This window comes from Phycodurus eques, chromosome 21 (genome assembly GCF_024500275.1).
Source record: "Phycodurus eques isolate BA_2022a chromosome 21, UOR_Pequ_1.1, whole genome shotgun sequence".
Classification (NCBI taxonomy): domain Eukaryota; kingdom Metazoa; phylum Chordata; class Actinopteri; order Syngnathiformes; family Syngnathidae; genus Phycodurus; species Phycodurus eques.
Genome location: NC_084545.1, coordinates 773,423 through 798,933, shown reverse-complemented (window position 1 = coordinate 798,933; position 25,511 = coordinate 773,423). Strand labels below are relative to the sequence as shown.

The window sequence follows — 25,511 nt, the reverse complement described above, 5'->3', positions numbered from 1 at the left end:
TGCATGTTGTGATACAGTAATGAGCATTTTTGTACTGACATCATTTCTCAACATTTGAGGCACAATTTATCTTATTTGCACTTGAAATAATGAACGAAATCACCAACGCGTACAGTACATAATAGCATCTTTATTCCACAGAAATATAAAAGTATATATATATTTTTATGTTTTTATCATCACTATCCTGGAGAAAGAGAGGACCAAGTCAAGAAAACAATTTGCAGCCTCGGTTTTGTTTTCTTGTTTGGTGAGTGACAGAAACAAAACGTGAAATAGGAAGGCCACAGTGATGTGTTGCCATAGATTCTGTGCACATACGTCGTATCGTACGGAGGAGGAAGCAAACGGCCGTGCATGTTAGCACACACGCGCACACACCCACACCTTCACAGCTCACATTCCTTCTACCCTGTCGCTAACGTGACTGCTGGCTAAAAAGCGCCAGCGCCAAGCGGATGCGACCGTCATGAGTCTCTGGTGAGGTCAAAAAGGTGCACGTTATTTTCAACTAACCGACAGTAATTATCATCATCATGTACACAGATGTGCTCATGCATCATCGGGAGGCAAGTTTGGAATAAAGCTACGATATTTGTATAGTGGGTGGTCAGTAGCTCGCTTGTCCTGTCACGATTGTGCCTGTGGGGGGGGCGCCCTTACTCAACTGGTTAAATGGTCGTCACTTCGCTAACTGAATGTACAGTACAGTGAACCCCTTTTGAATTGTGTCGTTAGCGCGAGGCTAACCATCAAAGTTGGAAGTCAACCATGAGCAAGTCTTAACTGTAAAGTTTCAAGCAAGCACCAAATTACTGTGGCAACAAAGCCAACGAGTCGAGTCGTCGTATTTTGTGTCAAAGTGGGTTCAGTTTTTATTGACGACGTCACCATTCTATAACACTCGGGAAACAGCGGCACAACATAACCGGTTGTGTTCCTTCTTCTTTTTTGTTAGCTCACGCAAGATTTCTGTCTCGGAGGACTAGATTCGAGATCACTGGTGGAACAGAATCTTTATGTGTGGTGTTGTGTGTTAAGATCATCGGAGCACACCACAATACGACCAAAACTGTGAACCTGGATTTTTTTTTTATCTTCATGTGCGGAATCTGTAACGGATAAACAATCTTAAAAGATTTGAAAAAATCCTTATGTGTACCAGGCCTAACTCGAGTGGAGGTTTTAGCCAAACAAGTCCTAAAACTGGCAACGTAGGTCTGACTCGAGTCAAGTCGTGTGACTCGAGTCCTCCGTCTCTGTTAACCTCTGTTGCCTTTACACTGTGCTAAGTAAGATCAATCTCACAAAACTCCCTTAGTTTACGCTGCAATTTAGCATCTGGTGTCGTGGAGGGATTTTAAAAAATACACTCTTCACAAAAGGTTCAGGATTTAAAGGTTCATCCTGACATTTTCTGCCATATTCCTCACGTTTTGTGAATGGTGTATAATAAGAATAGCCATGTGAGAAATAGGAATACAAAGTGGGCCAATTAGCATTCGCGATGTATGAATGCTAAATAAACACACAAACATCAATCCTGCTTGAACCATGTGCCACCAAGTTGGAGATAAAATGTGCCTGTCTCACACACACAGCAAAGTAAAGAGGCGGGAAGGCCACTGCGTGGACGCACGACAGCGCAGCGGCGGTCCGAACCGACCGGCCCGCGGGGGTTCCGATGGGCCTTCGCCACCCATTTCACGCGAGTACCTCTGAGTGACACATCGCCATGGTAACACAGCGGCCACCCGCCAGTACCGGCGAGCGCGGCAGGCAGAGAAGACAGCAGAGAGGGAAATGAACAAGGAGAGAAAGAAGTCAACACAAGGTAAGGCGACATCATGGTGGGGTGCTGGGAGGGGGGGGGGCACGTAGTTTGAGTCCACGAAGCTCGCTGCTGATGGCGATCGTCACGATCATTTGGCACAAACGTAGTCTTGGCCCCGGCTCATTTGGACAGGATCTTCTTGATGTGCTCCACTTCCATCTGCCGCATCAAACACAAAGACATGATTTACTGACGGTGTATTTATGTGACATTTGCCGTTACATTGATCTTACAATCTCTCAAGGTACAATTTTAATCACTTTTCAATGTGGAGTTAACTCATTGTCCAATGAAAAGCATATATCTCAACATTTTACGATTATAGACGAAGATTCATCTGATATTCGCAAATCACTTTAACATCGTTCTGGGGACCAATTAGTCTGAAGCCAAAAACAGTGAATATGGGAGTGCCCCCCCCCCCCCCCCAAAAAAAAGAAATCTGTGAATGGGTCAAGATCTCTATCAAGGGCCTTTGGTGTCCTGCCTGATCTCACCTGTAAACTGTGTCGTATCTTCTTCTCCTCGTCCAGCGTGCCGGCCAGCTGCTTCATCTCCTGCCTGTGCTGACTCTTCAGCAGCTCCACAGCGCTGCGGAGCTCTCGCAGTTGCCTCCTCAGCTCCTCCAGCGTGGGCGCGGTGGCGGGCGACGACTGCCGCAGCTCCGGAGAGGGGCTCGGACACGCGGACGGGGAAGACGGCGAGGCGGGACGACGGCCGGGGCCGGCCGGCGGGTTCAGAGACGAGGACGACTTGGCGGCCGCCTGGGATTTACTCTCGGGGCCCTGGGGGGGTCACATAGATACATGCGGGGTGGCGGCCTCTACTGGATGGAGATGGAAGGGCGAGGAAGGGGCCACTGAAGAAGCCTCTTTCACACCGAGTCAAAAGGTGGTCATAGGACTCACACGCTCTACTTAAGTACAAGTACAGAAAAATACTCAGATAAAGAAGTACTGATTCAACTCCTTTACTTCAGTAAAAGTAAATTTCAGTGACTCACTTTGAAGATGGAAAGAAGGAACACCACACAGTTTGTGACGTTTAGTGCTTACCGAAATGACAGGAACTCCCTTTCTTGCCGAAACCTCCACAGGTCTGGACTGGACTGGTTCTGGGTCCTCCGTGGCTCGCTCCGGCGTCGGGTGCTCCGCATCGCCGCTGGTCACTGAGGACTACGAAGAAAAAACCCGCAAGTCACTAAGTATGTAAGTCAATTAGTAAATGTTATTTCAAAGTCATTGCCTGATCGTGGGAAATTGCGACAGAGACCTGCAGCAAAAAGCCAAAAAATGTGAATAACTGCTCCCCCCCCCTCCCCCCCCCCCCCGACCGTTAAAAGGGTTTTTAATTGCGTATAGATGCCACAAGATGGAGATCACCGCGAAGCAACAACACCATACATCTAGCATCTACACAATCATGAGCCCATGTTACATAAACGACTGTTTTCAGTATTTGACACCAACAAAACGCACGAGGCTCATCAAAACTAGTCTAAAACACAAGCACATACCCAAATAAATATGCAAACCAGCACTTAACACAAATGTTATGAAGTCATTAAAACTCACCTTTTGGCATTTACACACAATAATAAATGTTCGGGAATAGTAGACTACACGGGTTATTAGTTGCCGCATTTGGACAGAAGCAGAAACATCATTTCAGTTTCACTTTTGGCGGTGCAGTTGGTGCATTCAAGGACTGCCAATAAAAACACGGCATCTCATGTAGTGAATTAAACCAAATAACAGCAAGAGTCCACCAGATGGCGCCAAAATAATACATTGCTGTTCACTTTCGCAGTCCTACTATAGCGCACATTTTTAAATCGTTCATATCAAATTTGAATCATTCATTCGTCCTCACAGATGTGATGATCTGCGAGCGAGGCCGGCGGTCCGTGACTCTCGGCCGCGACGCCGTCGGGTGACTGAGCTTCTCCGCTGACGGGACCACCGCGTCCAGGTCCAGATCTATGAACACGCACACACACACACACACCAACACGAACACACACAGGCGTCAAACAGACACAAGAAAATCATCCCGATCTTCCCGCTCCGTGCTCACCGGTGGTATGAGACCTGTCGGGAGCGGATTCAGGTGTCGAAGCCCCACCGTCGGACTTGGGGCTTTCACACCTGAGCAGCCAAACCGCGCGCGCGCACACACACACACACACACACACACACAAACGCAAACGTTAGGGTAGGACAGGGGCGACGCACGGGACGTTCTGAGACCGGGTACTGACGCCAGAGTGGGTGGTCTCTCGGGGCGCCTCGGGGGTTGCTGGGTAGCTGAGGGGGAAGCGGAGGTCTTTGGAGGGAAAAGTTTCTTGGGGAGGACAGTCGGGAGGGAAGGCTTGACCACCTCATCACCTACACACACACACACACACACACACACACCTCTCTAGTTTTGTGACATGACGCAAGTTCATCCAGAAAGAACCTTTTATTTTATTTTTGGGGGAAGGAAACAAAAAGTGCAGTCGTTAAAGTAGAAGCACAGAAGAGGAATGACTTGAAGTGAAGCTATAATATCAGATGAGTGTCTTTTGGGAAACTGAATGGAGGAATTGAATGAATGGCGTTAGAAGCAAGTTCCAACATATGTATGGTACCATTTTGATACACTATCAATACACCAGCATGAAATATTCCTGTTGTCTCTAATGAAAACCAAATATTTGGATTATCCTGTACTTACAATCTCAACAAAAAACTGACTAGTGTTTTGCAGGCTCCCTCTAGTGGTAGGTAACAGGATCCACCCATCCATCCATTTTCTGAGCCGCTTCTCCTGACTAGGGTCGCGGGCGTGCTGGAGCCTATCCCAGCTGTCATCGGGCAGGAGGGCGGGGTACACCCTGAACTGGTTGCCAGCCAATCGCAGGGCACATAGAAACAAACAACCATCCGCACTCACATTCACACCTACGGGCAATTTAGAGTCTCCAATTAATGCATGTTTTTGGGATGTGGGAAGAAACTGGAGCGCCCGGAGAAAACCCACGCAGGCACGGGGAGAACATGCAAACTCCACACAGGCGGGGCCGGGGATTGAACCCGGGTCCTCAGAACTGTGAGGCTGACACGCTAACCAGTCAGCCACCGTGCCGCCTGGTGACAGGATCACTGATTTGAATGTTCAAACTGCACAAAATGTTACATTAGATTTTTATTTAATCCAGGACAGTGCGCTTTTTAAGTACAGTTCAGTTGTATTTAACTTTGTTATTGTAGCACCCAACTAAAAGTGTGTTGTTGAAGCAATCATTGCTTTCAGAAAACAGTGCACCAAACTGTTGAGCTGACGTTTTCATATCGCAAACACATTTATGTCCTTCAAACCTATTATCTGTTTTTAGATTGGTGGATTAAAAGGTTAAAAGGACAAAATGCTCTAGACTGTTAATATAAATACAGAAAAAAAGCGACAGACTGCAGTTAGAATTTGAAGTGAGAGCAGGTGGGACCAACGCGGGTACCTCGGTCCTGGTCTCTGTGCGGCAGGTGCTCAGGCCGCTCCGGAGGAACCTTCTTGACCTCCGACTTTTTCTCTAATGATCACAATTTTTTGTCCCGCCATCATTCTCTCGCTGCCTCGGAACATCAATGTGTAACCTGCAAGAGGTGGAAGGAGATTTTCTTACCTGGCGTCGTGTGTTTGGTTGCCGGTGCACTGGGGGGTGGCGGCTTCTTTGGTCTCTGGAAAATAGAGAGAGACTACATGGACAAAGGTATCAGGACACCCCTCTTAATTAATCAAGGGGTGGTTGGAATTGTTAATTGTTAATCTAATTAAAACATTTTACAGCCCGATGGTACGTGGGCTCCCTCGAGTGGAACCCGAAAGAATCATTGCAACTAAAGTTCAGTTGTATTTAACTTTTTGAGTATCATACATTTGCATGTAATCTTTTTAAAAGATTTATTCAGAGAACATTTTTTATTTCACCTTTATGTGCAATACATTTGAATTGAATCACAACTCAAGTCCATTTTTTTTTGTTTTTCTGTCGGTAAGTACAGTTTTGAAACTGCAGAATGTTACAGTAATATATTATATATACTTTATAGAATAAAAACGTTTTTGATGAGCACTTAGGCCTACGCACTACTGTATTTTAATGTTGGTCATGATGGAGGTTTATGGAGTGTTAAATATTTTTGTTGTACAATGTTTGAGAACCATCAGTGTAGAGTTTGAGTTTGGTGAATGTTCTTGTGGATGTGGAGAAGAAAATTCCCCTAGACACGAAGTCTCCCCCCTTTTCAATTCCGATTACCTCTTTCTCGGCTTCCAGCAGCTTGACGAAGTTATCCGGGAAGACGCCCTGCCTGCCGCCGACCTCGCCCATCCACCAGCCTGTGTCGGCGCAGTCCTGCACGGAAACGCGTGAGGTGAGGTCCAATAGAAAAACTCCGCCGGGCGATTCCAACACCCACGCACGTGAAATCACCTTGGTGATTATGGCGATGATTTCGCCCTCTTTGATAGTCAGCTCATCCTCGTTCTGCGCTTCGTAAGGAAAGAGGACTTTGCACAGCTCTCGTCCTGGGAGCAGATTTCAAAGAAAGCTTAAGGAGGACAAGCGCTAGAGAAAACGGACGGACGGATGAGCTCGGGTCGACCTTTTCCTCTGCCGTCAGGATCGCTCTTCATGTTGTCAGGCGCCGCCGAGCTCGCCGTCTTCCACTCAGCAACCTGGAAGACATAAAGTTACACTTTCCTTAATGTGGCAAAATTTGGCACCTTGTGCTTCATTCATTCGTAATCGCGCCGCAGTGAGCAGGAAAGATAATTAGAGAAGATGACTTGCACAAAGTCAAAAGAGCTGACGGATTGATGAATGAAGTGTGTGTGTTAAAGGGCTGTTTGTGTGGCTCCCTCCTCCTCCGTGTTTGCGGAAGCAGGGGGGCGGCTTCTTCCACAGGAAAAGACTCACAGGGCCGCGTCTGTCCCCAACGCACACACGCTTCTCTGTTCACAGAACCCCCCCCCCCCCCCCGCAAACCCATCAGATGACTAACAAGAGCTGATAGGTGCGGGATACTTTTTAATTTTTTTTTTTAAGTTGCATAATTTACTTCACTAATTAGTGATCTCATTTTAGTCTTTAACAACTGACATTAAAGTAGAGTTTTTATGGTGCTGCCCCCTGCTGGTGCGGCTCTTATTTAAATTGCCATCAAGTCCCGTTTCATGTATAGTGATCCCCTGCATATTTGCAAATTCAACTATACACTGATTGAATATAAAAGTAATGCTTTTGCACCATCTTGTGGCATCTTGGTGCCAAGGAACTATGTTGAAGTGAGGGGAGGAGCTTTGTTATTGTCTATTAAAAAAAAGTGCTTTGCCGCCATCATGTGGCATCCATAAGCAATTAGAAATATTTATTTATTTTTGATGGGTGGGGGGGGGGGGGGCCGTCAATTACATGCAGATTTTTGCCAGTCACTGAAAAACTCACCTATTTGAGTTTTTGTACTCTTTCTGAAATGCCCGAAGATGCCACAAGATGCCACCAAAGCCCTTTCTAAATAGTAAAGTAGTACAGTAATTGGTGTCGAGGAAGTACAGCATGTTTAAGTGATAGATCTCAACGAAAAGAAAAGCCTTGTATGGCGGGGAGGAGTCAAGTTCAGCCTGGGTTGTTAGTGGAAATTGCAGTCTTCGCCATATGTGCATGTACACTTGTACTTCCTGTGCATTTAAAAAAATCTAAAAATATTAAAGACATTTTTAAGGCTAACGTTGTAAGATGTGTTTGTAATGAAATTGAGGTGTAAGATTTAAAAGGCGTCCAGATAGGTTACATCAGGTTGTCATGTGTTGTGCTCATGTAGGATCATGCTCGTCTAGTCACATGGCAAAGCCTTGGCGGAGGTCACAATGTGCTGTTGTTTTGATGAGCTGAGTGCGATCTGACGTTGACTCACTGAAAACTTCACCGTTTCCCATCATCTGCAAACGTTTGCATGATGAGTCGTATGCAGAGTTAAAGTAAAAGGTGCATACGCGTCGCATCGATCCCCACCACACTGTAGAAGAAGCACTCACACACTTTACTTAAGCAGAAGTGCAGTACAGACACTTGTGTTAAAAAAAAAAAAGTCTTGCAAAAGTAGGAAAAGTAAAAGTACAAAATCAGAGGTGGCAAAAGTACTCACACTCTGTGATTAAGTAAAAGTAAACTGAACTGCTGATTTGACTCCTTATCTAAAAGAGTACAGACTCTGAGGTGCAAAAGTACTCACACTGTACTTCAGTACGAGTACAGATACTTGTGTGAAAAGAATATAAATAGATATAGACAATATATATCATACAATCGTGCACAAAGAAGTTTATTTTGAAAAAGTAACAAGTCAAAAGTACAGGTATCTGCTTTTAAATGGAACTAAAAGTAAAAAAGTACACAGCTGTCAAGTGACATCTGATGCGACATCCCATTTAACACAGATCAGCAACATGAAAAAAAACAAAAAAAAACCTTTGACAGACATTGTGAAGCAGGGATACCTGAAAATTCGACTCGGGTACAACAAAAAAGTCTTTGTACTTGGTTACCTCCCACCACTGGCATTTAGCATCTTCTCTCATCCAGAAGTTGCCGTTTGCGGTGGGGTGACTCAGCATAACCACCAACACCCCCCCCCCCCCCCCCAATCCCATCCCTCTGCCTTCAAACCAAGACCCCCACCCCCCGTCTGCATGCAGCATGCGGACGACGACGGCGGCCCATCGAGCCAATAAAAGAGCGCACGGCGGGAGCCAGGCTGCACAACATCCCCGACTTCCACACACACACACACACACACACACACACACATAATAATTAGGAAATACTGATCGATTACTTTTGTTACATTCTTTCTTTGCTCTCAAATTCTACACACAGACAACCAGTAGCGAGACTATCAACTGAAGCTCATGGACAAATACACATAGTGGTAGTTAGCTTGCTAAGATAACTAGCTTAAGCGATAAAGTAGCTAGAGATAACAGCTAAGTTGGTAAGCTTACTAGCTCGAGCGAAATAGCTAGATGGGTAGACAGATAACTAAGCTACGTTTAGATAGACGAATGGGTTAACTACCTTCTATCAAAAAAATAAATAAAAGGACACGATCTTGTACATGGGCTAACTACCTTGAAACTAGCTATGGCTCATGGACAAACAGTTGTACTGGTAACTAGCTCGCTAAGCTAACCATCTTTTGCTAATTAGGCACATCAGCTTACTAGATAAGATATACTTCATTTATTTTTTTATTGTCAGCAGCAATATTCACACATATACACTCGTATTAATAATATAAAGCAGCCCAAAAAAAGTAAAAACAAGTACAAGAAGAGCATCAAGGAGGAATTAAAATAAATGTTTAAATCTAATCTAAGCAAGCAAACAGACGCAACCCTAGTGAGGAAAAGCACTATAGTAAATGATTGGATGGAAAATATGTAGTGTATGAAAGTGTTTTGATAGTCATCATATGTAGTACTTACAAAAGTAACAAAATTTAAAAAAAATATTTATGACTGTAAACGCTGTTCTAATTGTTTATTTATTTGTTTGCATAAAAGTAAGAATTTAGTGGTACTTTGACTTACTCTGTGACAACGCTCAAAATCACTTACTTTTACAGCCCCCTACAAAAAAAAACATCAAAATTATTTTGCAATGTGTTTTTAATCAAAGAAAATAGCACTGTATTGGAAATGTAATATGTAGAAACCCTGTGAAAAATTGTTACACCTAATCTACCTACATTTCTAAGCCATAAAGTCTATATATGGGTATATTTGTTATGTTTTGGGGTGAATTTAGAATGTAAAAGTGTCAAAACTGCACGACAGCTTCCTAGGAAACAAGACGAATAGAATTAAGGAAGAACAGGAGAAGGATGGAGGAGTAGAAAAGAAAAGATCATTGATCCTACCTTCCTCTCGGCTCGCAGTCAAAAGCAGACAGACAGACGACACGTTGCTACATCAGCGCCGGGAGCGGGACACCCACCGTGTGTGTGTGTGTGTGTGTGCGCTTCAATGTGTGAGCGTCAGTGAAAAACGGTTGTGCTTTTTTTTCCCTCCCTCCTCTCTGCTCTCTCTCGCTTCTGCTTTGGTTGAGAGAGAGATCGTACGTGTGTGTGAACATGAAAGCACTTCCTGTGCAGTCAAACTGACACAGGAAAAGGAGGAGACAACGCCAGACTTCCTTCCCTCAAAACCAAAACGAGTACAGAATCAATTTAGTGGTCACGGGACACGATCGGTACCCTTTTTTTTGGGGGGGTGGGGGGGGGGGGGGTCTAGAGTAAATCAAGACCTGTACTAACAACCCAAACATTGCTCCTCCCTGACACAAAAAGCGTGTCACTTCAACACAGTTCCTTAACGCGCTTCGGCGACATCTTGTGGCATTTGAGGTCGTGAAGAGTGAAGCGTGAAATGCGGCCGATTGCTGCACTTAAAGGGGCAGCTTGACAAATGCTCGCGTGCCGACTCACCTTGTCGGCCTCCGAGTCGACGTCGGCGGAGCGCGGCCGGAGCTTGATGGGCTGATCTTTGAAGATGTCGCCAAAGCCGAAGCCTCTCACCTACAAGTCAGACACAACAGCGCCATCTTCAGCGTTTGCAATGCACCTAAAGGTATCTTTATAACATTTTTGGAGTTGTGTGAGTCGATCAGCTAAATTTAGACAAAGGTTGTGATTTGCCGCCATCTTGTGGCATCCAGTTCTACAATGATACTCTGATTACCTTTTTGGGCTGGATTTCCCCGGAGCCTGTTTCGGACCGACTGTCCCCTCCATCGCTTTCGCTCCCTGGACTGTTCTTACCTACACACACACACACACACCCCAAAAAAACCTCTTAAATCATCCAACTGGGCGCCATCCCCGTCTTCAGATTGGGCGAGACTCACTGTTGCGGCCGCTGCGGGGCTCCTCCTGCGAGGCGGGCGTGTCCGCGGAGGGCCCATCAGCTTCGAGCAGGATCTCTTTGGTGAAATTGGAGGGGAACATCCCACTTTTGCCATTCAGGACGCCCTCCCACCAGCCCTCCTCCACCTGCATGCGGCACAAACAACAAGCCCACGCTTCAGACTCATCGGGGCAGTGCTGCCCTCTAGAGAACAACAGTTGTAACAGAAAACACCTTTTTTGATGCTACACTGTTCAGGGACCCCAGTTTGAGAACCACTGCTTTCAAAACAAGCCGTTTTCTACAGTCAGCTTGTCATTGGACGAATACGAAAAGCGAGCGTTATTGTCTTACCTCCGCTAAGATTTCGATGATGTCGCCTATTTTCAGTTCCAGCTCGTCTTCGTGCTGAGGCACGTAGCTGAAGGCCGCTTTGCACCGGCGCTTACGGATCTGCTCCCCTGGAATTCACATCCATACTCAAGTTAACGGTGTGTTGGCAAAAAGTAGAACATTTTGGTTTGGCTAACAGTTTGTGGTCATCAAAAACCACGAAACCTTTGGTCTATCAGGAGACCTAGGAATTATTTCTCTTCAGCGTCTTTGGGGAACATTCCCCTTGTTCGTGTCATCAAGCGCTTTTCTTTCCAAAGTGCTCACATTATGTACTTAAGTAGAAGTACAATTGGATATTTGTGTACAAGTAGAAGATTCAACTCTGGTACGGAAGTAAAAATAAAGTATAAACTCTGAAATGTAAATGGAACTTGGAAGCATACCATTGGCCGACATGTTTTGGGATAAGCTAACCAAATTGGTTCAGCTCATGACAGCACATTTTTTGCTGTGGCCTGCTGTTCTCTTTTTGTCCACCAGGGGACGCCTTTCTCGTGACAACAGTGTTGGGCATCATATGGATGGACATGAAACAAATCAATTATGCATTAATCATAAACGTATTATGCATATTAACTTTGTCAAAATAGGCTGGTAACTTTTTCCTACACAACTTTATTCTCATAAAATTGCAACTTTGCTTCAAAGATAAGACATTTTCACCTGAAAATATACAACTTGTTCTCATAAGATTACAACTTCAATCTTGAAAATATTTTTCTCAAACGTAAACAACTTTATTCTTGTAATATTACAATTTAAAAACAATCCACATTATTCTCAGAGTATTACGGCTTTAATCTCTAAAACATAAAAAAAAATTCCCGCCCAAATATACAACTTGTATTATGAATAATAATAATTAATCAATGTGCATAATTAATAATTAATTAATAATATTATTAAACGTAATATTACAACTTTAATTTGGAAAATATACCACTTTTATCCTGAAAATGATTCTCGCGATAGCCCTCAGTCTTGATTGTGTGATAATTGACCGTTTGTCGGGAAGTGCGAATGTGCTCCTTTCTGTGCTAATCAATATTATTACTTTCATCTTGAAGGTATATGGCGTTTTATCTTGAAAAGACAACTTGTTATCGCAAGACACATGAAAATGTAATCCTTAATTCTTTTCCTCATGATATTACAACTTTAATCTTAAAAATAAACTACTTCCCCCCCCAAATATACGACTTTTTTTCTGAAAATATACACTTTTATTCTCATGGTAATTTGATCTGCACAACTCTGTGTTTGAACCTGGACTCGGCCTGCGTGTTTGCATGTTCTGTGCTTCCTCTAACATTCTCGACAAATGCACGTTGGCTTCATGGAACACTGGAACTTGTCCGTGGGCGTGAAGACTCCTGCTCACCCGCAAGGCAGATGAGGGCAAATGCGATGGAAAAACGGCCGGATGGAGGACGCGTGTCGGCTTACGCGAGCCGGCTTACCTTTCTTGGCCGGTCTGGCGGCGGGCTCGGACACGGGACTGGCCCGGCCGTTGGACAGGTCGGCTTTGACGGCCGCGCCGGCCTGTCCGCCATCTCGCATGCCATCTTTCTTGATCTCCTGCAAAGAAGGACAAAAAGATCAGAAGACTTGGAAAGTTATGTGTTGACGGAGAGAATGTACACTTGTTAGGAGTCGTGAAATTTTAGCTGGCTGGCTGAGGAAGGAAGAGCGATGGAGAAAAAAATTTGGAAAGTAATGAGTGTTTTGGCACAGCACCATCAGAATATTATCAGTATGGGGACTTTGAAGTAAATGTGCAGCTGTTGCTTGAAAGGCGCATTAGTTGGTCATTGTATGCAAGGTATGAAAAGAAAGCCAGTGGCTGCTTGCCTCAGACGGATGCGTCACACGCGTGTGGACGCATTTTTAGTTCACTCCTTCAAATATGACGTTTTAGCCAAACAATACGACTTTTTTAGGGAAAATATACACATTTACGCTTTTAAGTTTATGAATCTATACATTGAAAATATAGATATCTGTATTCTGAAAAATATGCAACTTTATTTTTGTAATATTAATTTACCCCTCCTTGAGCAGTCACCTTGTCGTGGTGGAGGGGTTTGTGTGTCCCAGTGATCCTAGGAGCTAAGTTGTCTGGGGCTTTATGCCCCTGGCAGGGTCACCCATGACAAACAGGTCCTCGGTGAGGGACCAGACAAAGCACGGCTCAAAGACCCCTAATGATGACGACAAACAATGGACTTCGTTTTCCCTTGCCCGGACGCGGGTCACCGGGGCCCCCCACTGGAGCCAGGCCTGGTGGTGGGGCTCGAAGGCGAGCACCTGGTGGCCGGGCCTGCACCCATGGGGCCCGGCCGGGCACAGCCCGAAAGGGTAACGTGGGTCCCCCTTCCCATGGGCTCACCACCTGTGGGAGGGGCCATAGGGGTCGGGTGCAGTGTGAGCTGGGCGGTGGCCGAAGGTGGGGACCTTGGCGATCCGATCCCCGGCTACTGAAGCTGGCTCTAGGGACGTGGAATGTCACCTCTCTGGCAGGGAAGGAGCCCGAGCTGGTGTGTGAGGTCGAGATAGAGTCCGACTAGATATAGTCGGACTCGCCTCCACACACAGCTTGGGCTCTGGTACCAGTCCTCTCGAGAGGGGTTGGACTCTCTTCCACTCTGGAGTTGCCCACGGTGAGAGGCGCCGAGCAGGTGTGGGTATACTTATTGCCCCCCGGCTCGGCACCTGTACGTTGGGGTTCACCCCGGTGGACGAGAGGGTAGCCTCCCTCCGCCTTCGGGTGGGGGGACGGTCCTGACTGTTGTTTGTGCCTATGCACCAAACAGCAGTTCAGAGTACCCACCCTTTTTGGAGTCCTTGGAGGGGGTGTTGGAGACCGCTCCCGCTGGGGACTCCATTGTTCTGTTGGGGGACCTCAATGCTCACGTGGGCAATGACAGTGAGACCTGGAAGGGCGTGATTGGGAGGAACGGCCCCCCCAATCAGAACCCGAGCGGCGTTCTGTTATTGGACTTCTGTGCTCGTCATGGATTGTCCATAACGAACACTATGTTCAAGCATAAGGGTGTCCACACGTGCACTTGGCACCAGGACACCCTAGGTCGCAGTTCGATGAACGACTTTGTGGTCGTGTCATCGGACTTGCGGCCACATGTCTTGGACACTCGGGTGAAGAGAGGGGCGGAGCTGTCAACTGATCACCACCTGGTGGTGAGTTCGCTCCGATCGTGGGGGAAGATGCCGGTCCGACGTGGCAGGCCCAAACGTATTGTGAGGGTCTGCTGGGAACGTCTGGGAGAATCCCCTGTCAGAAGGAGTTTCAACTCCCACCTCCGACAGATCTTTGCTCATGTTCCGGGGGAGGCTGGGGACAACGAGTCCGAGTGGACCATGTTCCACGCCTCCGTTGCTGAGGCGGCCGACCGGAGCTGTGGCCGTAAGGTGGTCGGTGCCTGTCGTGGCGGCAATCCCCGAACCAGTTGGTGTCCGTCAAGCTGAAGAAGGAGTCCTATTGGGCCTTTTTGGCCTGTGGGACTCCTGAGGCAGCTGATGGGTACCGGCTGGCCAAGCGGAATGCAGCTCTGGTGGTCGCTGAAGCAAAAACTCTGGTATGGGAGGAGTTCGGTGAGGCCATGGAGAAAGACTTCCGGACGGCTTCGAGGAAATTCTGGTCCACCATCCGACGTCTCAGGAGAGGAAAGCAGTGCGGCACCAACACTGTGTATAGTGGGGATGGGGCGCTGCTGACCTCGACTCGGGACGTTGTGAGTCGGTGGGGAGAATACTTCGAAGACCTCCTCAATTCCACCGACACGCCTTCCCATGAGGAAGCAGAGTGTGGGTTCTCTGAGGCGGGCTCTCTTATCTCTGGGTTTGAGGTCACCGAGGTAGTTAAAAAGCTCCTCGGTGGCAGGGCTGAGATTCGCCCGGAGTTCCTAAAGGCTCTGGATGTTGTGGGGCTGTCCTGGTTGACACGCCTCTGCAACATCGCGTGGACATCGGGGACAGTGCCTCTGGATTGGCAGACTGGGGTGGTGGTCCCCCTTTTTAAGAAGGGGGACCGGAGGGTGTGTTCCAACTACAGGGGGATCACACTCCTCAGCCTCCCTGGTAAGGTCTATTCAGGGGTGCTGGAGAGGAGGGTCCGTCGGGAAGTCGAATCTCAGATTCAGGAGGAGCAGTGTGGTTTTCGTCCTGGCCGTGGAACAGTGGACCAGCTCTACACCCTCGGCAGGGTCCTCGAGGGTGCATGGGAGTTCGCCCAACCAGTCTACATGTGTTTTGTGGACTTGGAGAAGGCGTTCGACCGTGTCCCTCGGGGAGTCCTCTGGAGGGTGCTTCAGGAGTATGGGGTACCGAATCCCCTGATACGGGCAGTTCGGTCCCTGTACGACCGGAGTCAGAGTTTGGTCCGCATATCCGGCAGTAAGTCGGACTCGTTCCCGGTGAGGGTTGGACTCCGCCAAGGCTGCCCTTTGTCGCCGATTCTGTTCATAACTTTTATGGGCACAATTTCTAGGCGCAGCCAAGGCGTAGAGGGGGTCCGGTTTGGTGGCCTCAGTATTGCATCTCTGCTTTTTGCTGATGATGTGGTTCTGTTGGCTTCATCAAGCCGTGAGCTCCAACTCTCACTGGAGCAGTTCGCAGCCGAGTATGAAGCGGCTGGGATGAGAATCAGCACCTCCAAATCTGAGACCATGGTCCTCAGTCGGAAAAGGGTGGCATGCCTCTCCGGGTCGGGGATGAGATCCTGCCCCAAGTGAAGGAGTTCAAGTATCTTGGGGTCTTGTTCACGAGTGAGGGAAGAATGGAACGGGAGATCGACAGACGGATCGGTGCAGCGTCTGCAGTGATGTGGACTTTGTATCGGTCCGTTGTGGTAAAGAAGGAGCTAAGCCGAAAGGCGAAGCTCTCGATTTACCGGTCGATCTTCGTTCCTACCCTCACCTATGGTCATGAGCTGTGGGTCGTGACCGAAAGAACGAGATCCCGGATACAAGCGGCCGAAATGAGTTTCCTCCGCAGGGTGTCCGGGCTCTCCCTTAGAGATAGGGTGAGCAGCTCGGTCATCCTGGGAGGATCTCAGAGTAGAAGTCGCTGCTCCTCCGCATTGAGAGGAGCCAGATGAGGTGGCTGGGGCATCTGATTCGGATGCCTCCCGGACGCTTCCCTGGTGAGGTGTTCCGGGCACGTCCCACCGGGAGGAGACCCCGGGGACGACCCAGGACACGCTGGAGAGACTCCCGTTCTTCGGCTGGCCTGGGAGCGCCTCGGGATCCCTCCGGAAGAGCTGGATGAAGTGGCTGGGGAGAGGGAATTTAATCTAGAAAATATAAAACTTTATCCTCATAATATTACGACTCTAATCTAAAAAATATAAGACGGTTTTCTAGAAATACACAAGTTGATTCTCATAATCCATCTGGAAATTGGATGATTCTTTTAATTAAAAATACTACAACAAATACTACAACTTCAATCTTATCTATACAACAATCTTTTTTTTCCAAAATTATACGACTTTATTGTCATAACATTATGACTTCAATCTCTGAACTATCATTTTATTCTCACAAAGTTACTACTTCAAGCTCCAAAATGACTTTTTTTCTATATTTCTTTCTTTTATTCTCGAAAGATTCGGAGTTTCATCTCTGATACTTTTTTTTTCCATTGTGGCCCTAATAATCCTTACAGTCTAATTTTTTAACTCTCCGTTTAGTAGGCAAACACCAAAAGGCTGTTTTTTAATTCATTTTAAAATCAATTATACTATGCTGTCCAAACTTTTATTGTACTGTATAGTTTAGAAATTCTGGTGTTTGTCTTTCGCGACACGCTCCCCAATGTGGACAAACACAAACAGCGTGAAACATTTGCCTCGCCGTCCACGCCGAAGAGAAAGCAGAGGAGACGGGACAACAAATATGGCGGAAGGGGGGAAAGGGAGAGAAAGCGGACATGACGGCTGACGTCTCCACCGCCGCAACCGTGGCGACGCTGTTTCGTAAGCCCATGGCCTGTGGCGAAGACGGCCCAGTCAAGCAGACGGGCCGGCTGGACTGACTCACGAACACACACGCGCACACGCACGTTTGAACGCACACACACGGTCCCCTCACATGGCCTGGTGTGGCACGAAAGCCTTAATGAGCCACAAGGTCCAAAAATACCAAGCGGTTTCCTAGACAACAGCAACTCCGGTTCAGAAACAGAAAAGTGGACGAAATGTCAGCACCTAGACTAATGATTCAAGCTTTCGTTGTTGAAAATAGAAGAAAAGAATTGCTGAATCCACATCAAAATGCTATGGGCACGTCATTTTACAGATGCCAAACAAATACAACTCAAATCACACAATTCATTGAAAAGCCATTATTCCATTCCAGCCCCCACAGAAATAGCCCAAGTCTGTTTTAGTTTTTTTTTTTTTTAGAAAAATAACACACACTCACACGTGTGTGTGTCTGTGTGTGTGTGTGTGTGTGTATATATATATATATATATATATATATATATATATCCCAGAGCATATGGACACTATCACTCTGAGCTGATTGCCATGTTAGTCGCATTTTTACAAAGTCAACATAAGCAGCGATCCAGCGGGAAGTTGACCATCGATTGACTCTGCATGCCTGCACACACACTCTCACACACACACACACACACACATCACACACACACGAGTGTCCTACACACCCCATGCGAGCCCACGCAAAGACCCACAGCGGCCATTTGTGAGGCTCCAGCTTCCTCTTCCTTTACGAGAGCTGAGGGACACGTCTGACGGATTTACGTTCAAGCGCATTGAATTGGAAGGTACACAATACATCTGTTAGTCGTTAGGACTTCCAAGAGATTGCACTTTTTAACTATTGTCAGTGGGGGGAAATAGGGAGGCCGTGGCGACTTAAAGGAAAGGCAGATGAAATGAGGAAGACAACATGATTCGTCATATCTGAACAGGAAACATCTGCATGTATTGTATTGTGTGGGTGTGTGTGGGGGTGTGTTGATGTGTTGGGCTGGCAGGTCGAAGTAACTGTTTTAACTGACTTGACTTTGAATCAGGGTTCTGGTTAGAGTGTCTAAAGTCCAAGCAAGTGGTAGCATGAGTTTATTTTTTCCCCTGACCAAGCTTGTAACACTATTTACAAACTACATCAAATCAATTTTCAATGAGTTGAAATACCAATAATCGGTTTCCAGCCCCCAATAAAACAAAACAAATTTCAGATAGGCTGCACTTCGAGTGACGCTTGGAAAAAAAATACATAAATACATGCACCGATGCACTTTCAGACGTGCACAGGCAGCAAAATGCAAAAATACAAACTAAAAACACTTACAAGGATGCTAACGTGTGGAAAATGGCCAACCGCAGCTCAAGTCAGAGCTTCTGACGTCACTCACTAGGCCACACACCCCTTAAATATGGAAACAATTGCTTGATAGATTTGTTTTAGCGTGTTAATAAATTCAAGTGGCCATTGCATTCTTCCATTTTTCTGTATGCGGCCCTGGAAAAAAAAGTTTGGTTCTGCCTTGCTTCAAGTGAAGTGCTCACGTTGAGTCACATCACGTGAGTCCGATTTGCTGGCACATGATCAGTGGTCACATGACGACATCCACTAACCTGGTGCTAACCTAACTTGCCTTGACGGTGGACCCACATTGACTGGAACTGAAATCGGAACTCTCTCATTCAGGGGTGTACTCACTTTTGTTGCCAGTGATTTAGACAATGTATATTGCAGCACTGTTGTGCCATGAAAAGATATAATATTTAGAAAATGTACTCACTTTTGTGAGATGCTGTATGTGATTCCAGTTGATGGTATGTGATTCCAGTTGATTCCAGTTGATGGTTACATACTAGTTCAGTTCAGATAGACGGTGATACGGTACCAAATTGGGTGGAGCAGTGTGTTGATTGATTGACAGTGAATGGGAAGAAACTTCTCAAAACTTAACTAGTCAGATTCAATGCAGAAGTGTAGCTAGTTAACCGAGCGAGATCTATATAGATGAATCGGTTACCTTGATAAGCAAAATCACTATCAAAGTTATATAAATGGATGCAGTAGAAGGCCTGACTAATTTACAAAGAGCTAAGGACAAGGACAAGTAGACCTTGGTAGCTAGCTTGCTAAGATAACAACTTCCAGCTAACTGTAATGAAATAGCTAGAATGGAAAGCACTGACAACTAGTTATCTTGCTAACAAAGCTTAGTTTTAAATAGATAAATGGGCTGACAACCTTGATAACCTAGGTAGCTGTTAAAGATATCTATATGGAGGTTATACATAGCATAACTTGCTTGTAACTGGCTAAGGTGGATAGACAAATAGACATATTGGTAACTGGCTTGCTAAGCTAACAAGCTTGAGCTAACTAGTGAAATAATAAGAATGGGAAGGACTGACGACTTGCTAGCCAAATAACGGTGCTAGATCTAGATGAAAAGCTGAGTCACTAAATGAATGTAACAAAGGTTAGAGGACTCCTGCAGAGCGGGCTAAATGTGGATTGTGAGCTTTTTCTCTTTTCTAACACATCAATTATTAGGCAATTATCAAAATGTTGTGATAATACCATTTTGTACTGCATCCTGAGTTACTGCATTGCATCACTTCCTGTGTTTTGCCGACTGTGGACATTCTCCGTTTCTCACTAAACACACACACACATTCAACGGCCGAATGCCGCACATTCCCACAAGTGCAGTCTTGTGACACACCAGTGCGGTATTCCTGAGTGCCCCACATGCACACGCACGCACACGCACGGCCATTGTCCTGCACCGCGACACTGAATGAGCGCTGTGACAGTGGCTCAGCACAAATCCAGCACATGACGAGACCGCAACACTGTCGAAATGCGTTACTGCGCTACCGTCCACTTCCTGCCAACACACACACACTATCTTCCCTCTTCTCACCTCACACACACACACACCAGCACCAGGGGGAAAAAACGACATTCTGGGGTACAAAGTACAGATATTTGTTTGCAAATATAGGCAGTAAAAGTAAAAAGTCGTCAATAAAATAAATACTCAAGTACAGAAAAAAATCTACTTAAGTAGAGTTAGAAAATATTTGTACTTTGTTACTTGGCACCACTGTGATGTGGCGTGTACTCACCCGCACAAAGTTGTCGGGGAACAGCCCCCGGCGACCCCCCAGCTCGCCCTCCCACCATCCTCCGTCGTCTCGCCGGATGTTCACGATGACGTCGCCCACGTTCAGGCTCAACTCATCGTCCTGCTGGGCCTCATAGTCGAACTCCACCACGGCCTCCACTGAGGCAGAACGAGAGTGAGAGTGTTGGCATGTTGCAGCGAAAGGTCACACATTGCAGATAGGTGCATGGCATGCTTCTGTTTTTACTCTCCGGTGCTGTTTTGGGGATATAAAGCAAACCGTAATCATGAAGAGAAACAAGGATGGAATTTCTACATAAAACATTGAGGCTTTTATGGGCCCGCAGCACTGCCGTGGCCACTAAGTGTATCCGGTTTCATGTTTAATAAAGTTTGCACAAATAAAAACGAGAGCAGAGAGCGAGAGCAGCCTTTGCCAACCCTCCAAATCGATCAATCTTTAATCTTAGTAGCTAAAAAGGGAGCTAAAGTTTCAAGAATTTCTTCTGGGCCAAAATCTAAAGAGATCCTTCATAAACAGTTATAACCGGATCTGATGAGATTTGATGGAGACCTTTAACTTGTTAGCTAGCAAATTAACCAGGCGAGATAGATGGCTACCTTGATAAGCTAAACTGCTATGTACAAAATGGATATGCTCACGAGCTTGGAGCTAGCTAAGGTTCATGGACGAATAGCTATCTTGGTAATTAGCTTTCTAAGCGAACTAGATAGATCAGCTAATTAGGTTGGTAAACTAGCTACTAGTTGAGTGAAGCAGATTAATTACATGGCTGGATGGATAGACAGCTAACCGAATTATGTTTAGATAGATAATTAGGCAAACTACATTTTCTCAAAAAATATACAAATGGACAAGATACTGTGATGGACTGACTACCTTGAAACTAGCTAGGGTTGATGGACACACAGACCTATTGGTAACTAGTTCGCTAAGCTAACTAGCTTCAGAGATACAGTACAGATAGACATATCAGATACCTAAGTTGGTAAGCTTACTAGCTTGAGCTAAGTAGCTTAATCAGATAGTTAGATCTAGATAGATACGCTGATTACCTTGAAAAGCTAAATAACTATCAAGGTTAGATATAGATAGATAGATAGATAGATAGATAGATAGATAGATAGATAGATAGATAGATAGATAGATAGATAGATAGATAGATAGATAAATAGATAGATAGATAGATAGATGGTTTTTTTCAGGGTGCAGTAACCATGGAAACAAGCGTATATGCGGGTGAGTATGACTCACCCACACAGACTCCCTCCTCCCAAATTGAGGCCTTTACGCACAAGCATGCAGCATATGGATGAGCAAAGACATTATTTTATTATTTTTTTTAAAAGGCATCATTGGAATGAATCGTTTGAAGTCTGCCTAATGGCTAATTAATGCATCAAAATGCAAATGAACTTGTTGATTATGGGACTGAGAACAAGAGAAGGAACTTGTGTCAGCATGGGTGTAAAGAAGAGTGCGAGGAACAAGTGACACGGTGGCAAATCCAACCGCCGTCTGCTGTGGTGGCCACAGAGTTCAACCAGATAGCCTGGTTTCTCTAGTTATTGATAGGACTACTTTTGACCTCAGCTCCAGTTTGTACCTCAACCATCAAGATTGTGATGTAGTTAAAAAGCAGGAGGATTCATATAGTTAAAAATGAACATGGTAATGATCTGTAATATGCAACAACAACAACAAAAATCACTGAAGTATCTTTCTGTATCAATGACTTGGCACCTGGTGCCAAACGATGCTAATGTCGTTAACATTTAAAAGGCGCGAAAAAGAGAAAGAGGTGGCGATGAGAAGCGAGTCACAACATTCAAACGGCCGCAGACAAAACAAAACAAAACAAAACTCCCACTCGAGCTGCGGAGATGCAGGCTTGGACTCGACGAGCGGGAAGAGATGAGCGCCGCGGTGTCCCGCAAACAGCTGCGCTCCATCCGGGTTGTAAGCGCGCGCAGACACAGACACGCTGCACGCTGACGTGGGCGCTCGGCCACAGCGCTAGCGTGTTCTCGCGGTTCTGCGAAGTCCACGGGGGAACTCAAACCCACTCAAAGTGTGGATCGCACTTCCACAAAATTCTCCCACGTGAAGAAGGAACACATCCAAGCACTTTAAGCTCATAATTTTCATATTCATGTGCCTTCAGCGCACTCCCTCGGTCTGCATTGTTTGCATCCGAAAGCTAGCTTGTACATTCATCAAATGCTTCTTGGCCGCCCCCACAAAACATATTTTACGTAGGCACAGCAAAAACACTTTGTTAAGAACATTTTCAATGCCACAATTTATAAACCCTTTGAGGAAAATCTACCAAGTCGTGTCTTATAAGCGAGGCCGACTGAGCACGTCTTCCGTTTTGAGTGTGGACGTTAAAAGCGCTAACACTGGCAGGGGATCACTGCAACCCGTTCACATGCGGTGATGTGCATGCCGGACCAGTAGATGGCGATGTCACTTTATAAAGAAACTACAAAATCGCTGTTTGATTACATTGACGCTACCGTCTTCAGAAAAATAAAAAAAATCCCCTTTGAGACACGTTTTCACAAGTTTGCATTCTTCAAAATATCGCCATGTAAACAAACCACAGCGAAGAATTACGAAAATCTGCGACCAACTGACACCCATCCAAAAAGGTTTGTAATTTTCTATAAATGCCACAAGATGGCGGCAAATCACTTTGTATAAGACAAGGCTATTGCCTAAATGAAGCTCCTCCCCTCATTTCAACTTAGTTCCTTAGCAACAAGGTGCCACAAGATAGCGCCAAAGCAATATTTTCAAATCAGACATGCTTGGACCTGAGCATAAAAACAGCAAATTGGAGCTTTTCAGCAAATAACGGCGGACAGGCTCCAAAAACGTATGCACAAATACGCTAATTTGCAAATGCCTAACCGAGAATAAGCGGGGGTCACTGCACGCAGTTTTGCGCTTTGCCAGCTAGCCACCTCGCCCGCCGCTTTTTGTTTACACGCGTGGCAGAGAGCGAGCAACATGTCACGTCTGAGAGTTTGGGGGGGACATCTATCCATTTTCCATCCATTTTCAACACCGCTTATCCTGGTTAGGGCCGCCGGGCGCCCGAGCCTATCCCAGCTGACTTCAGGCGAAAGGCGGGCGACACCCTGAACTGGTCGCCAGTCAATCGCAGGGCACATAGAGACACGGACAACCATTCGCACTCACATTCACGCCGTCAAGTGAGTGGGAACTGAAAATGAAAATTGGACACCTCTTCCCCTCGCTCGCCTGTCTGCATGCGTGCTATCGATGAAATAATTGCCGATTGAGCGATCGATGACTCGGCCATTAGCCCCTCTCTGCACCCCGGGGGACGCGCCTAATGAGGAACGTCACAGTCAGCACACGCACGCGCACGCATAGTGAGCCCGAATGCAAACGTGTCAACATCTGCAACTCATGAAGCTCTGTCCTAGTCAGCACACGCACATTCACGATAAAGCAGAGAGGGGACGACATAGTACACGCACACACATTTCCGCACCCACGGGGGGGTTAAGGTGGGCAGGGAGCACCCAGCCGATGGACCTGGGCTTTCCGCCCCTGCTCATCCAGATGCGCCGGGGGATATTCTAGAAGGGAGGTTAGGGTTAGGCTCGAGAGAGGGGCGGGGGGGCTGCGAATACAGCGGGGAAAATGCTGCACCTCACCCATTTAGGTCTCCTCGGTGCTCCTCGGGTTTTGTTCGGTACCGTACGAGGCGCTCGCTTGAGGTATGGGGAGGCTTTGTTGAGCCACGCAGCTTCCTCCTCCTCCTCCTCCTCCTCCTTCTCCTCCTCCGCGCTACCAGAGATCCGCTAGTGCGGGAGGAGCGTCACATGAAACCATATTCCTTCCTCTTTTTCCCCCCTCCTCCTCTCCACACCGACGCACCACAGAGGAGCCAGAGAGCGTGTGCCCGGCCGAAACGGCGAACAAGCTGGCTGTCATGGTGCCTTCGCGTGTCCTCGGAAAAGCCTCAGTGACATTTGAAAAGGAACGCACCGTGACGCAATTGCCTGGAACGTGAACGTGGTGGAACGTGAGGGTCACCCCCGCAACCCGTTTTTTTTTTTTTTTTGCTTTTTAGAATTATTTTGCATTTGGACGTTTATCTATTTAAACAGCAACATGTAGATAATCAAATAAAAATACTATACTGTTGTTTTTTTTTTTTTTTTTTTACAGTAGTTGTCAGTTTTTACGCCAACTAAAAATATATTGAGCTTTCCAATTACCACCATCAATCACGTGCTAGGTCAAGTATGTATTGATAAAAAACAACACAAAAATGTGATTCCAAAAAAACGTTCCTGTATTATTGTAAGCCAATTTAACATTATACACTTTGAAAATTTGCGCTGCACTTAAAAAATAGGGGAAAACACACTTAAATTATGATTTAATTAAAATGCATTGCACACACATAAAAGTTAAATAAAAAATTTACCCAGTTTAAAGTTTAAAACGTACAGTTCTTAAATATTAAATACAAATATATTGTACTAAAAAGTTCTAATACTGTACTAGTTATACAAGTGAATTGGACTTAGGCAGTGATTCATCTGTACACCACTAGAGGGAAGCCGTGTGCCACTAGTACCACACTTCACTGGGACACGGAAAATCAGCGGCTGGACATTTACCTGCTTTTTTTATCTTGAATAATTGGGTAATTAGTCCTAATTAAAGCAATAGTAAATAATACACATTCTTTACGCTGGTTTTTCCAAACTTTCCCATGAATTATAAAATTCTAGCTCCCCTCCCCAAATTGTTAAGTGTCCACGGATCCCTTGAACGGTTTTATGATGATGATGATGATGGAACAATTCAGCTCAATACCACAGCTGTATAAGTGATATATCTGAATTCAGCACATGATAAATGACATATTATGCATTCATTTAACGCCATATTTGGGCCTTTTTGTTTAGCTACACAAGGTAGCCAACATTTTAGGAACAGCTGTCAGTATGGTGGGATGGAGTTCTACACCGCTGCAAACTACAGTTCAACCACAAAATATTCATGATATTGTCGAATGAAAGTCTCTCTGACAGTCTCAATTGAAATTGCGCATTGCTACCTATGTCAGGGCAGAATTTGTTTGGTATTTGCATCTCATTCCATTTTGCAATTGTGCCTAATGCT

At 45.9% G+C, this 25,511-nt stretch overlaps 1 protein-coding gene across 4 annotated transcripts; it reads right to left on the bottom strand.

The window, feature by feature from the left end:
- Window positions 1-116: 116 nt before the first annotated feature.
- On the bottom strand, window positions 117-24,251 carry sh3kbp1 (SH3-domain kinase binding protein 1). 4 transcript variants are annotated; one of them, XM_061666575.1, is made up of 18 exons: window positions 24,029-24,251; window positions 20,316-20,473; window positions 12,637-12,754; window positions 11,135-11,241; window positions 10,782-10,926; window positions 10,616-10,695; window positions 10,363-10,452; window positions 6,481-6,553; window positions 6,309-6,403; window positions 6,135-6,230; window positions 5,499-5,553; window positions 5,334-5,405; window positions 4,095-4,221; window positions 3,911-3,981; window positions 3,707-3,813; window positions 2,890-3,009; window positions 2,332-2,619; window positions 117-1,993 (listed from the first exon to the last, which is right to left on the bottom strand). In XM_061666575.1, the coding sequence occupies exons 1-18, from the start codon at window positions 24,030-24,032 to the stop codon at window positions 1,955-1,957; spliced, it is 1,845 nt and encodes a 614-aa protein (XP_061522559.1). In that variant the 5' UTR covers window positions 24,033-24,251; the 3' UTR covers window positions 117-1,954. The 4 variants fall into 4 exon arrangements, with proteins under 4 accessions (XP_061522559.1, XP_061522560.1, XP_061522561.1 ...); XM_061666576.1 differs by lacking the exon at window positions 5,334-5,405; XM_061666578.1 differs by lacking the exon at window positions 117-1,993 and having other exon boundaries at window positions 2,594-2,660.
- Window positions 24,252-25,511: the final 1,260 nt, after the last annotated feature.

What these genes read in the sequence shown, in the direction of transcription:
- sh3kbp1 (XM_061666575.1), bottom strand. An exon ending in TCCCCGACAACTTTGTGCGG is followed by an intron (nt 12,755 to 20,315) that starts GTGAGTACACGC and finishes CCTTCTTTGCAG; the next exon opens with GAGATCAAGAAAGATGGCAT. An exon ending in GAGAGACCACCCACTCTGGC is followed by an intron (nt 3,982 to 4,094) that starts GTCAGTACCCGG and finishes TTGGCTGCTCAG; the next exon opens with GTGTGAAAGCCCCAAGTCCG.